At 41.8% G+C, this 15,487-nt stretch overlaps 1 protein-coding gene across 1 annotated transcript; it reads right to left on the reverse strand.

Moving 5' to 3' along the window:
- Nucleotides 1-548: 548 nt before the first annotated feature.
- On the reverse strand, nt 549-14,880 carry NPY (neuropeptide Y). Its single transcript, XM_067561658.1, has 4 exons — nt 14,685-14,880; nt 13,022-13,209; nt 4,933-5,013; nt 549-2,000 (listed from the first exon to the last, which is right to left on the reverse strand). The coding sequence occupies exons 2-4, from the start codon at nt 13,207-13,209 to the stop codon at nt 1,976-1,978; spliced, it is 294 nt and encodes a 97-aa protein (XP_067417759.1). The 5' UTR covers nt 14,685-14,880; the 3' UTR covers nt 549-1,975.
- Nucleotides 14,881-15,487: the final 607 nt, after the last annotated feature.

The following is a 15,487-nucleotide window of genomic DNA, read 5'->3' on the forward strand; positions in this document are numbered from 1 at the left end:
TTTGCTACAGAGAGTACACAGGAAGATTTAGAAAGAAAATTCAAGAACCGCATTGGTATATGTAATATAATTCTGTACCATGTTTGATTGTTTTGCCTCTATCATCCATGCCTCATTAAAACAATAAGGTAAATAAAACTTAACATCTTTAGAGAGATCTCTAACTTTTGTACACAGGTGTGTGCTCCATAAGATGAAGAAAAAGTCACAAAATTAGGTAGAACTACCCAGTGAGCAATTTGTGTATGTTCTTCTCCTTTAACCATTCCTTTTCTACATTCAGGCATATATATTTAAGATAATGCTAGGCAGTTTTAATTTAATAAATAATCATGGGATCTACTCACATCCTTAATACCATCAAACCATAGTACCCCAAAATCACTTATACACAATGCCAGAAATCAATGGTAAATAAAATATATATCTCATTAAATTAAACTTTTGTAAAGAATGCATCAGAATTGACCAAATATATAATCTAAAACAAAAAAATGACAATGTAGATTTTGAAAACACAGTTTTCCTATTAAAATAACATCTGCGTGTTTTCTTTAAATGAATATGTTTTTAATGTTTCACTGAAGTAGGTGTGACATACAGTAACTGGCAAATGTCGAGGCGCTGCAAAATGTAACAACACATCCAATGTAGATCTGTAAAGAGCAGATTAAAAACCCATTTAAATTGTATATATGTATTTGTGTTTTAGCCATATAACAATATTTGGAAAACAGATACGATATGCTTATACATCAAACTTCCAAGCAAATTTTTCTCTCACTTACAATTTGGGCTATGTTCTTTCACATGATCCCTACGCACTCATCTCTGATGTATAAATAAGGGGTATCAAGTTAAAATATCAGGGACCAAGGACCAGAATCTGTACCACTTTATGTGAGATGTCAAATATAATACAAACAGATATTGACAATATTCTACACAATCTCTGGCAATGACAGAACCATATATAGAATGAGGGTAGAAAATGCTATTATTATAACATTAAGTAGTTTTGAATGAATATATTAAGGTTATTTTCAACTCAATAAGCATCAGTAGCTCCCCCACAAAGGTAATGGGAATTTTATGCATGCAACATCTGGAGAATAAACACCAAAGAAAGTACCATTGTGCCTGATCTAAGTACCCTCTGTTCATGGAAAGGGTGACTGGGAAAGAAATTTAGGAAAATTCTTTGTGTTGGATTCAGTTACTCAAAACTTTGAGAGTCAATAGTTGATTCCATGATAAGCGACCTAGTGAATGTTTGATATTTCCTTTCTAATACAAACACTTCCAAATTCATATTGCAATATTAGCCTGGAATTATATTGTTTCCTATCACTTTGTATATTATCAAAACGTAGGATTCCATTTGTTTAAATTCGAATTCTTAATCAGTCTTGATGGTTTAGCAGAATTGAACATCTTTGTATTTTGAAAACACTATTATTTTTAATATATATGTTAATGTAAGTAATAAACAATGGTGTATGACGATTATGAAAAAACACTTTCCAGATCACTTTATTTTCCTAAATTATGTAGGATATATTGGATGTTATGAAACAAATAAATTTGTATAAATCAAAACAGCAAAGCTGAATTAAAGGCCCAGGTAAGTGTTGTAATTATCTCACCTTTCACAACTATTATTTTAATATTTGTGAAATGAATACTGTACATGCTACTTTAAACTGCAGGGAGGTTATAATTCAATTTTAATAGTTTAAAACAACTCTTTACTATGCCAATAATAGTGTTGTTGTCTTTCATTTAGTATGTTACATTTTGGAATGCACAAATAAATTATTTAAATAAATGTAAATACAAGTATGATGAAGGAAAAACTCTACAGAATTCAATACGATGGCTGCATGCACTGAGGAGTGATAAACTGTGATTGGTCTTGTAGCAGTAAGTATGGATTGAAAACTAGGAAAAGTTTGACGATGTGTTGAAATTTCCATCACCACATAGAAGGGTCTTCGAACCTGTAACACACATTACACATGTTATGAAATCTTCTCTGAAAGATTAATGATAGAACCAAATAGATTTTAAGATAATTGATTATCTTTTAACAGGCAGAAGTCATAAATGTTCTCAATTTAATACCACTACTAGAGTATGGGATACATTTCCAATGTGATGTATAAAGACTGAATTGCTCAACTTTCATGAAAATTAATGATAGTTAGGTGGCTAAATATCCACTCATTGTTATGTAATGTGCCCCTAAATGTTGCTGCATCAGTGTTATGTCTTTACAGTACTAAGACCCATTGCAGAATAATTTTAAGCTAGTGGCTAACACATAGTGCATTTCTGCTAGCAAATTTTAGCATGTAGAGATATAAACATGCCTATTAATACATTTGTATCTCTTACTAAGCAGTAAAAGAGACATTTTTTCAAAAAGAGGACTTACAGTTTAGCAAAATTACATAATACTGTTCACACAGAATTTAGTTTTGTCAAGAACTCAATCTAAAGGTAAAAACAGCGATTGCTAAATCTTATAGTAGCATTACCACTTAATATTTTAAATAAATTATGTTTAAAATATTTGCTAAAGCAAATTCCAATAGCCCAAATTATTTATGTACTCTGGTATTTGTACTACATGCATACAGAAAGAGACACAAAAAGAGGGAGAACATAATTGAGACAAAAGACAATTCACATAATAGTATAAGGGTTTCCTAATGACTTCATGGGATCCACAAGATCAAAACCACGCATCATTGCAATAAGAGAATCGTTTGTATTAAACTTAATGCTTCCCTTTGTTCCCAGCACATTTATTTTTTATATAGTTTCTGTAAGAATCTAGTAAAGATTTTCTGCTAAGGGAGAAATTTTCTTTAGATGTCTGCATGTACTGTGTTAATTTAAGACGTATGGAGTTTCTCTTTATTAGTTGGTAAGAGTGTGACATCAGAGGTGACTCAGTCAATTTGAATGCTATTCAGATTTTTCTTCATACTTCATAATTTTTTGCACAACATCTAAAAAGTGACAGCAGAGTCATGAAATGTGACATTCTGGTGATGATTCAGCCATGGGAAACTATATCTGTTCACTAGCTGGCCAGGTGTGCATCTATTTCTTAAATATGTATATAATTAAATATATTCATAATTAGTTTATTTTAAGTTTAGAACTAATTTTAACCTGCTTTTATTTTTTATTAACTCTGGTCCTTGTTTTATCTTTCTGTTGTTTACAATACCCTGTCGAGGGCATGAAACTAAAATCTCTTCCTTATAAATTCTTCCATTTCACATGCACACTTGTTTTATTTATTTATTTTTGTTCATAAGCTTTAGGCTATTGATATATATTTAGCATTAATTAATATTATTATAAATAAAGCAGTGTAGCATTTTTGGAATGGAAAAATTATATATAAAGAATTAGATGAAGGAATTACATAGATTGTAAACTACATCTGTGCTTACAACACTGGTAGTGTTCTTGAACCATTAGTGTTCTGCCTTGTCTTTATAAAACCATAGAGAACTTCCATCACGTATTTCACTACAATTTACATTAATGTTTACATCAAATCAGTGAGATAAAATTATCACAGTAGGTGCACTTGAAGTTATAACCATAATGCTGTATTTTAACTTTGTAGTAGAATTTTCTATACTTGGACCCAATTTTGTAAATCCGCTGCACGGACAACTCCCATTGGCATCAGTGAGAATTCTGGACACAAAGGCTTTGCAGGATTAGGCCCATAGGTCCAATTTATATGTGTGCTTAATTTTAGGATTATGACATAGCTACTGTGAAAATAGTTTACTTCTGCAGTAGACATATTATCACAGGCCTTTCAAACATACCAGTCAAGGCTTAAACTCTGCTTACCCACTCTTAACTACGAATCAGATTTAAAAAAATACTATTTTACATCTCCATTAAAAATGGACTCAATCCAGATGAGGAGGCAAGCAGCATTTTTCAAGGCTATGTTAATCTTAGTCATTATTACAGTATTTTAATTAGATATATCATTACCTTAAATGGATATATACTTACAGGCTGAAATTTACCCCTTTACAAAGGGCCAAAACCAAACCTATGCACCACTGAAGTTCTGTTTTTCCCCTCAACATCAAGTTTAAGTGGAATTTCAGTGATGCATAAATCTTGTACCAGCCCTCTACACTGATAATGTCATCCCTTAACAATTACAATTACACTGAGACAGTCAATAACACAATTAATCAAATCAGCCAGCTTGGACAACGTTGTTTTGAATGGTGTTGTAGTAAAATCAGACAAAGATCACAGGCTTTCAGATGTAGATATTCTTGTGTGCGCCAGCCAAAATGTACCAACTTGTGACCTCTTCAATTTGTAAAATATAAGGCACAAAATTCATGCAAAATGTAATATTTTAAAGAAAGTATATAATCTGTGTGTAGATTAATACAGGTGCACATTTTCCCACCTAAAGCTACTTTAAAAGACCTCAGGATTTCAGAGAGGAAAAAATAAGGCTAAGGAAGCTAACTGGTAATGGGAAAACATGCCTCGTATTTCAGTATGTAGCTGGATCACCATCAGGAGTCAGGGTGGAATTCTGTGCAGCATTTCACAATAAGGGATGTGCCTTATAAGGATACTTCACTTCCTTGAAACGTCAGGTATCAGCTACTGCCAAAAGTAAGATACAGCACTGGATTTGGGCCAATGATCTGATCTGGTATCATAGTTCCTATGTTCCTAGAACGTTTGTGGTTTTTTTAATAATGAAGAAATGTGTGTGTGTGTGTGTGTGTGTGTGTGTATAACCCAAATATAATGTTCGTTTTTTACTGCTTATATATTTTCTGCCTATGAAAATCATTTACTGAAATAGCTAATTTTAAGTTAGAAATAAAAGCTATCACAAAGCACTCTTATACTTACCTAGATCTAGGAATATTTTCTGTGCTTTCTCTCAACAAAAGATCCGAGATCAGGGTCTCTGGGCTCGATCTCTTTCCATATCTATTAAATGAAAAAATTACCTATGTTTTTCATAACTCCAACTTTAAAACTGAGACTAACTTTGGATGTTCATACAAACCTTTATTGTAAAATTCTGTAGGGCAGAAGTAAAGGCAACTCTCCAGCAGGTGTTTAGTTGAACCCAGTTTGATCATATGAGAATGTGTCACTCCTTCAGTGTCACATTCATTACAAATATGTTAATAATTAGATATACATATAAAGACCTCTCATATAGAAATATTTTCCATAATCACCTCTTATAAAGTACATGATAGTATCCAGACATTTCTAACATTTCTTTATTTGGTGGGTATTAGCGGATATCCTACATCCACACTTCTTGTGCGGAAAGATGTGCATGTGAGGGACAGGGAGAGAAGTTGAAATATGACATCAGATCTGAGGCGATCCTTTTCTACAAATGCAATTAAGTTTTTCTGGTGCAGTTCCAGTAGTTTCTGATAATGCTGCCATCAGAAATTCATTGAGTGAGAAATCCGCAAAAACTACTTGCACTATATAGTGAATACAAAACTAGTCTCATGCTGCATCAAGATTTTCAAAAGTAATTAGTAACATGAGATGAGATGCCTTACAGGGGCCAGATTTTCAAAAAACGTTGAGCATAGACGTACGGAAAATCAGGCACCTTAAAGTTGTCTCAAGTGGGGGACCCAAAAATTGAGCTATCCAAACTCACTAGTTGTTTTTAAAAACTTTGCTATCATATATATTGTTTTGTGAATCAGAGGTTTTTTAGTAACATGGTATGATAATTGTTGTCAGGTGTGATCTTTGTAAACCTGACGACTGTGTTTCTATTCCTGCATTAAAAAAAAAAATCCTGAAAACATTAGAATCCATTAGGGGCATTTACTTGAAAAAACAATCACAAATCCCATTTCTTGTAAAGGAATGTGTCCTTTTTCTCCTTCCTGAACACAGTATCAATAATAAGCAGTCAGCCTGATAGATACTCCTAGCTGCATGGTATCACTAGATTAACAATAGAATGGTAACCACAAGAGAACTCTTCCTTCACTGAAAACAAATAAAGATTACGGTTTATTAGGATATATGAGTCAAATGACAGTAAAATTATATTGGCAAAGAATTACTAAATGCATGGGGTGAAATCTTGGCCCCACTGAAGTCAGTGGTCCTCAAAATGTCCCTCCATTGCAGAGGAGAAAACTTCCAACAAAGAACTCAGCATTTCTTGCTATGATTGTGTGGTGATTTTCATATGTTTACCACGATATATGAATGTGGAAACAAGGCTGACTTGTTATCATTATATTTTAATGATTGGATTTTTCCCATTGTTTTAGCCAATTTAGTATATTGCCCATGTTTTAGAGAGACAAAGAATCAGTTTCAAGTTTTGGAAGCATATTTCTGGATATAAACTGATTGAAAATGAATATCTGAAAAGAACCAGCCGCACACAGTGAAATGCTATTACAGTAATTCAATCAAGCATGATGTTGAATCAAATATCTTATGCTCCATCACCACAAAGGGACTTGTTTCTAGTTTCCTACTCCAATTAATATGGATGCGATTGGGACTCCCGTGAGGGGGAATCTAATTTCCCTGATTAAAATATTTGTTTTAAAGAAATTGATTTAACAAATTAAAAACTGGATCCAGCAGCCCGTAACTCGACAAAATTCCCCCTGATTTCAATTAAAATTGTGTCTGAATAAGGACTGGGTAGGGTCCCTTGCAATAGAGGAGACATGTCTCAGATACATGAAGAGGATTCTTATTTTGAGATACTCGACACACTCCATCCCTGTAGCTCCGTGGCTCCCAGACTGAGGACACCAACTTGTGCTGCATTGTGTTGCCATACAGGGTGTGTCTGTGTTCTGACCAGGATTAAGCCATCACGGATTGGAGTGCAGACTGAAGGATCAGTTGGAAAAGGACTAAAAGGAAAGCAAATTCTTCTAATGCTAAATATTCAAGGCTTGGGTGTGCCCCTTAGTTTTGTAGTCTCTATCGTTTAGGGCAGCCCCTTATAATCACAATAGAACAATAGCAAGAGAACTGAACTGAAAGGCAGGGCCGAACGCAAAAGAGAATCAGTTGTCATTGGAGGAAATCCTTCATAAAGTCTTTACACCAGAGGAGATGGTATTTTTCCCCTATCTTGTGCAATTCAGAGACTTTCCAATGACAGTATCCCAACTTACCGTGGGATAGAGTACACGTCCATCAAACCACATTAACATTTTAAAGGTTAAGGACCAACTCTGCAAAAGTGATCAGTATCATTTGGTGCCCAATCTGAAGCCTGGTCTACACCTAAAACTTAAGTTGACCTAGTTACATAGCTCAGAGCTGTGAAAAAAATCACGCCCTGTGCAACATAGTTAGGTCAACCTAACCCCAGTGTAGATGCAGCTAGGTCAATGGAAATGTTCTTTCATTAACCTAGCTACTGCCTCTTGAGAAGGTGGATATACTACAACAACAGAAAAATCCCTTCCATCACTGTAGTGTCCACAGTCCAGCACTACAGTGACGTAGCTGCGGTGCACGTATATAGTGCAGACATACCTTTAGACATCAAGGTCTGTTTTTCACAGATGCTGATAACCCACAACTCCAGAGACGTAAAGGGGATGTGTGAGCACTCAGCACTTGTGATGATCAGGCTCTTGGTGTCTCACGTTGGGCACTCAAAGCCACTTTTGAAAATGTGGGCATGGGGGGTTCAAATCCTATAAGGTGTTCAGCACCTGCAGCAGAGGTTGAGGGTGCTCAGCAGCACACTGTGAGAGATGCTCAGAACTTTGCAAGATGAGGCCCTCAATATCAAAAGAATCTGCATGTAATAAAGGCTCTTTTTCACATTAAATATCTGATATAGTTGTGAAATGGGAAAAATCTCATGTTATCTGAAACCCAAGTCATCAGAACTGGTTCAGATACATCCAGGGCCACCTACGGAGCCTCTGGATTAGAGCCTCTTCCTATAGGAATGCCCCCTTCTTGTGGGCTTATAATTAAAACGATATGGTGGATGTTTCTCTATAACACAGAATGGTAATGCATGCAAAGAACAACCTGGGGGTGGGGCAAGAAGTGATAGTGACAAGCTATGGGGGAAGTGAAGAAGAGACGGAAAAAGCAGGGATTGGAAGCTGCAGGCAAACAAAGTGGCATGACAATGCCAGTTGGGGGAAGGAAGCCATTGTACACGGGTAGCAGATGCTTCAAGGAAGGGTGGGATTCTGACTCAAGCAGCAGGACAAGGATGAGGCCCAGAGGAAGTTCCCAAGGGCACCACTGGGGTGAAGGTGTACAGTGGAGAAGGGCCCTGTCTGGGAATGGGGAGCAGCCTCATGGGAAGTGGGGCAAAGGAAGTACAGTAAAGTCTGCCTTAGCAATCACCTATGAAGAGAGAACACCTGTCACGAGCAGCTACTTGCAGAGGCCATGGAACATTTTTCCCACTATAATTTAACTGTGAAGAAAGTGTGAAGAGCGATGACCTCTCATGTGCGACCAGGGACCACATTATCTTACTCCATCCATAAAAACAAACCTGTCAGAGAAACCAATCGTCCTTATGTCTGCACTTCTGCTGGTGGTGGCGCTGCCTTCAGAGCTGGGCGCCTAGTCAGCAGCTGCTGCTTTCCAGTGTGAGAGAGGGACCACCTCTTACAAGCAACCACTTTTGCTAACTCCCATAAGTGGTCACTCTTGGCAGGTTTCACTGTAGTTATGGGTAACAGTAGTCCATGGGAAAGGGACAGTAAGAGGTCTTGGTTAGGGCAGCAGCAGTTACCAGGAGAGATGAGGCAGAAAAACGTCATCAGTACTACAGGTGCATCAAACAACAAAGCAGGCAGTGGAAACCCAAAAGGAAATGGTACTGACCGCTTCCTCTTTCCCCTAAAACATACCCTTTTCCTTATGTCTCACCAGTTGTGTGGTGAGCTGGAATCTAATGGCTGGGCCTAGGGGTTTCCATATCCACAGGATAAGGTGAGAGGCTCAGGGCTTGTCTACACTTGAAATGCTACAGCAGCACCACTGTAGCAGTTCAGTGTAAACACTACCTATTGCTGATAGGAGGGTTCTCCCACTGGTGCAGGTAATTCACCTCCCTGACAGGCAGTAGCTTGGTTGATGGAAGAACCCTCCCATTGACCTAGTATTGTCTATACCAGGGGTTTGGCGGTCTTAAATGTATCGCTCACAGGTGTGGATTGACTGATGTAGCTGGGTCGACCTAACTTTTTAATGTAAACCAGGCCACAGGGTAGCTTGCTCACATTCAATGAGAAGTGATGAGCATTGCCCAGAATTCTCTCTTCCTCTCTGTTGGAGCTCAACGAGTAGTGATCTATGACTCCATGTCTAGCTGGCAGCCGGTCACAAGTGGAGTGCCCCAGGGGTCGGTCCTGTGGCCGGTTTTGTTCAACATCTTCATCAATGATCTGGAGGATAGGGTAGATTGCACCCTCAGCAGGTTTGCAGATGAAACTAAACTAGGGGGAGTGGTAGATACCATGGAAGGTAGGGATAGGATACAGAAGGACCTAAACAAACTGGAGGATTGGGCCAAAAGAAATCTGATGAGGTTCAACAAGGACAAGTGCAGAGTCCTGCACCTAGGACGGAAGAATCCCATGCACAGCTACAGACTGGGGACCGACGAGCTAGGCAGCAGTTCTGCAGAAAAGGACCTGGGGGTAACAGTGGATAAGAAGCTGGATATGAGTCAGCAGTGTGCCCTGGTTGCCAAGAAGGCTAATAGCATATTGGGCTGCATTAGTAGGAGCATTGCCAGCAGATCACGGGAAGTGATCATTCCCCTCTATTCGGCATTGGTGAGGCCGCATTTGGAGTATTGTGTCCAGTTTTGGGCCCCCCCCACTATAACAAGGATGTGGAGAAGTTAGAGAGAGTCCAACGGAGGGCAACAAAAATTATTAGGAGGCTGGAGCACAAGACTTATGAGGAGAGGCTGAAGGAACTAGGCTTGTTCAGTCTACAGAAGAGAAGAATGAGAGAGGATTTGATACCAGCCTTTAACTACCTGAAAGGGGGTTCCAGGGAGGATGGAGCTAGGCTGTTCTCAGTGGTTGCAGATGACAGAACTAGGAGCAACGGTTTCAAGTTGCAGGGGGGGAGGTCTAGGTTGGACATTAGGAAAAAGTTTTTCCCTAGGAGGGTGGTGAAGCACTGGAACGGGTTACCTAGGAAGGTGGTGGAATCTCCATCTTTAGAGGTTTTTAAGCTGCGGCTTGACAAAACCCTCGCTGGGATTATTTAACTGAGGTTAGTCCTGCTCTGAGCAGGGGGTTGGACTAGATGACCTCCTGAGGTCCCTTCCAACTCTATGATTCTATATGTATTTGTCTACACTAAGCCCAGGCTGTGACTCAGGTTTGAGCCCAAGCCCCCTTCTGTCCACATACAAATCAGTCTGATTCAAGTCAGTAAGCACTCAGAACCAAGGTCTTAGAACTGTGCTAAGGGGGTGGGTCAGAGCCTGTGTCGTGTCCTGCTGTGATTCAGGTCCAAGCCTTGTCATTTGTAGTGTGGACACAGGTCCAGCCACAGACCTGAGTCAGAATATCTGCGTAGTGCAACATGGACATGCTAGCATGGCTGTGAGAGCCGGGTCCAGAAATGTTAAACCCAGGTGTACAATGCAGCGTGGATGCTCAAGCATGAGCTTGAATACACAAGCCCAGGTCCCACAGACACAGGCTTAGTTTGCAACATAGCTATGCCCTCTTATTATTGGTTTCCCTGTAACCACAGGTTCCATAGCCCATCAGAACCAGCCCTGAAAATCATCATCTGGTACTAAGTAAAAGTACTAAGTTCCCACTTTCGTTATGCTCTTCATCATGAGAAAGAGAAAACTATAAAAGTATAATGGGTGGAGAGAGAGAAAATTATTGATACTTCTGCTAGAACATATTGAATATTATTCAAGTTCCTAGATCAGAGCTGAAAGACATTTATTTATGCCACAAAATTTTCTATCATTGCTGAAACAGGAAATGTTCAAGAGTTAAATTAAAACCAATTGCAAGCCATTGCCGTGCCTTGTTTCAGTGCAGCTAATGCACTGAACAAGAGAAACAGTGCATCGTGTTTTTTAATTAAGTCCTATTTGGACCTCCAATCCTCTGATTACAGTGTGGTCCACTTTGAAAAGCGACACTGTGAAACTGGCATTGTAGGGTACTATATTTATTGTCTGTCGACTCTCCAATTGACTCTCCATGTCAAATTTACTCCATTTAAAAATGAAATGATTGTTTCCCCCTAACTGACACCTGGAATATAAAAATCAAACTTCATTTGTTTTGATTCATGCCTTATCATCAATAAAGACTTTGGTTCATCATTCTATATATAACGTGCATACCAGAATGGAATCTAACTCACTCTCCCCCTTTGCAGAACTAAGAGGGATAAGTGGGGGGGGGAGTAAAATCTTATTTTTGTCACTAAAGGAAGCAGATATGAATATGATATATATGCAAGCTGTGGATCTGTGAAGTAAGGTGATGTCACTTTTACCCAGTCATTTTTCAGACTAGAACCACAGTTGAAATACTGTCTAATGAATAAATCAGTGATATAGAAATTGTATTTGTGAAATGGGATATGAGAAAAAAGGTGGGAAATCAGTGTAGAGATTCAAGTGTGTGAAGGGAGGGAAAGGTGATATGGTCAGAGCCATGTGGAGAAGGAGAGAGGATTTTGTCATCTGCATTTTATATGAACTAGAGGGAGGAAAGCAAAAAGTCGGCAAAGAGGAGGTTCCAACAGCCTAGATAGGAAATAATCAGAGCAGGGCTTTTCTGGGTGACACATGGTTCAGAGGAAGTTCACTCTTCTATTAGCCAGCTGAACTAAATTGGACTGACACTCCCAAATAAAGGGATTTGACATTGTAATTTTACCTTTCATTTCAATCTTTGGTTTCACCACAAACATCTGCAGTAACATGAACAAGTCAGGGCCAGTCCTAGATAACCATTCTAGCGAAGGGCAGGCTTGGCTGCTGACACAATGCTTTTTAAAATTATTTGTTAAGTGACTGGTATATTAAGCTGCTGTCAAAACAAAAGATTTCTGAATTACAACAATTCTTCAGCAACAATAAGAACTGTCACTTGCTCCAGTTGAGAACCATATCAGACATAGTGGCAGCAATGGAAGTGTGAAATTGTTCTGAATTTTCTCTCTATCAGTCTCACACTCTCATGTTCTAAGTTTATGTTCCATTTCCCTGTTTGCACCTGTCCTGTACTCTCTTCATAAAATAAACTTCCGGTGACTTTATGTTCCTAGCCATGAAAGCTCCTTGTGTTAAAACCTGACGAGACTTTGGAGATCTTATTGGTACCACTCTGCCAATCCTTCATTACGTTATGTATGTTGGAGTCACATTTACCTCCATCTTACACAAAACCGATATGCTGTATCCAAATAGGAACAACTGCCCCATCATGAAGCTGTGACTGTGGTTGCTACAGAAATGGAATCCATCCTTATAACACTGTTTTTCTTGGGCATCTCATTTGGTGAATTCCTAAGCGCTCAGAGCTCTGATTGAGGCATTTAACTTCTCCGCAGTTGTGCTCCCCTCAACATTTTGCCTTTCACACTGCTCTTCCCATACTCCCACTGGACCATGCTCAGCCTCTGGTGCCTGATCTCAGCCTTGACCTGACTGTCCTTCACATCTGCCCAGTTGTGTGGTGTAGAAGGACCCATGAGCTAGAGATCCTAGTGGAGTTAGACCCCCTTCCAGGTAATACTCACTAATGGCTACTGTGCACAGGTAAAGAGCCCGTCATACAGAACAAAGCCTGGGTGAGATCAGAACTTATTTCCCAGTAATTGTTTTCTGAGAAACAGGGTGGTGATGAGCCTGGTGAATACAAAGTTTTCCTCCCCACATGAAAGCCTGTCTGTACTCACCCTCCCTGCCCATGGTGGGATGTCCAGTACCTACCTCTGCCTCGTGATGAGGTTGATGTAGTGCCTCAGTGCCGAGTAGTATCTGGCCATGTCCTCCGCAGGCGCGTCCTCGCCAGGATTGTCCGGTTTGGATGGATATGCCTCTGCCAGTGTCCCCAAGCAGATCAGCAAGGACAGGGCAAAAGTCAGCACGGACAGCCACAATCGCATGGTCCCCTGCATCTGCACAACCCCCCGGGTGGAGGAGGCAGGAGAAACCAGCATTAAATGGCATGCGTCCGTCTACAGCTGAACGACAGAGCAGCAGCAGCCCTTTCCCCTAGACCAGTGGCTCTCAGCCTTTCCAGACAACTGTACCCCTTTCAGGAGTCTGATTTGTGTTGCGTACTCCCAAGTTTCACCTCACTTAAAAACTACTTGCTTACAAAAATCAGACATAAAAATACAAAAGTGTCACAGCACTGTTACTGAAAAACTGCTTACTTTCTCATTTTTACCATACAATAATAAAATAAATCAACTGGAATATAAATATTGTACTTTCATTTCGGTGAATAGAATATAGAGTAGCATAAAGAAGTCATTGTCTGTATGACATTTTAGTTTGTACCAATTTTGTTAGTGCTTTTTACATAGCCTGTTGTAAAACTAGGCAAGTATCTAGATGAGTTGATGAAACCCCCTGGAAGACCTCTCCTTACCGCAGGCGGTTGAGAACCACTGCCCTAGAAGAACCTCAGTCAAGAGAGCCCCTTAACTCTGGGGCCAGACCTTTGAGCAGTTTCTGCAGACACTTAATTTATGCCAGGGCTTGTCAGCGCTAAGCTGGGCACCCAGAGGTTTGGTGCCTAGCCGAAGGCTAGCCCCATAGCCCCGGCACCTCTGCTGGATCAGTTATGAATGCAAAAGAATTGCTTGAGCCCCGGCAGCTAATTGCTTGAGCTGAGGCACCTCTTGCATTACAGATTAAGCAGGGCTGATAATTTGCAGAGTCTGCTCTCCACCCCACCGGCCCCCAGGCAGCAGTTGAGGCTGGCGCTGTGTAAAAGTAACTGTGACCCACCGACACGGGCTCTGAGCTGGTGGCTACAGCTGCCAAGGAACGAAGTTGCCCTTGTCTCGGTTGCTTTGTGTGTGGGGCGGGTTTGGTCAGAGCGGTGTGTGATACACCGCACAAGGATGCTGGAAAGATCCCCACAGCCTCCAATCCGGTGTGTGTGTGTGGAGGGGGGAGAGAGACAGAAACCCACCTACCGAACAACTTGATTTCGCTTAAAAAGTCTGGGGCGGGGGGGAGCGGATTGCGTACGATCCCTGCGCTCGGTGGGCTGCTCAGCCCAGGCGGGAGGAGGACTTAGAGCCGGGCTGGCTCGGATCCCGCCCCAGGCTCCCCGCCGCCTCTGAAAAGCGGCCGAAAACGAATCCCCCCAAACGCCAGCCCGGGCGGGCGGGAAAAGCCCGGGCAGCCCCGCCGCGGGGCCGAGGCTAACGAGGGGCGCGGACCCGCTCCGCGTCCGCTCCCGCCAGCCCGCGGGGAGAGGCGGTTTTCGCCGGGCTCTCCCCAGGCCGGCTCGGGCTCTCGCCTTCGGAAGGGAGCCGGGCCTTGGCGCCAAGGAGGCGCGCCGCGGGTGTGCGGGTGAGTGGATCAGAGCAGCCCGCCCCGGCCGGACCCGGCTCCGGGCCCCATGGCTACTCACGTCGGGCGCTGGAGATGGGGCGCGCTCCCTCCTCCTCCTCCTGCTGCTGCTGCTGCTGCTTTTCCCGCGCTCAGCTCGGCCGGCGTCAGTCTCTCGCCAGTGGCTCGGCTCGGCTCGCCAGTCTGGGGCTGGCTGCCTCGCCGAGGTTTTTTATGGCTTTCCTAGCAGGCAGGAGGGGCCTCGGGCGCTCACGCTCGACGCTTCGGTGACTCCGATCCCCCCGCCGCCTGCGCCCTGCCCCGGGATTGGCATCAGAAGCTGCTGCTGCCTCTTGACACTGACAGCCCCGGCATGGGGGTCCGGGGTGGGGGGGGCGGTGGCTCGCTGCTGACGCTTCAGAGACTCCCGAGCCAGCCCTCCCCTCCACACACACCCACGCACAGAAACAGGGTGCAGCTGGCGGGCTACCTGGCTCCTCCAGGAGCCTTCTAGTTTTCGGATCCAAACTCCCCCAGGGCCAAACTGTCAAACCTGCCACTGCTCCTGTCGTACCAGAAGCAAAAAAAGGCCCTGCCCCCCTTCTCCCCGCACAAAAAGTCCCCAATGCAAAACCACTGCCTTGCTGGAACAAGCCCCAGTGATGTGTAGATGCTCCTACTGTGCCTATAAAAACTGAACTAGGGCTGGAGCAATAGTGGTTCGGAAGCTCTGGGTCTTGCCCCTGAATCCTTCCCCAGCCAGCCATTGTTTTGCACAAATCCTCTAATTCCACAGCATAACTAGAGAACAGGTGTAGATACACCTCTTACACCCACAAAACAACACAAAACAAAACAAAAACACCTGGTCCCTGATGCATTCTG

The sequence above is a fragment of the Emydura macquarii genome, unplaced genomic scaffold (genome assembly GCF_026122565.2).
Source record: "Emydura macquarii macquarii isolate MOO-44397 ecotype Brisbane River unplaced genomic scaffold, CSIRO-AGI_Emac_v2 contig_2422, whole genome shotgun sequence".
NCBI lineage: Eukaryota > Metazoa > Chordata > Testudines > Chelidae > Emydura > Emydura macquarii.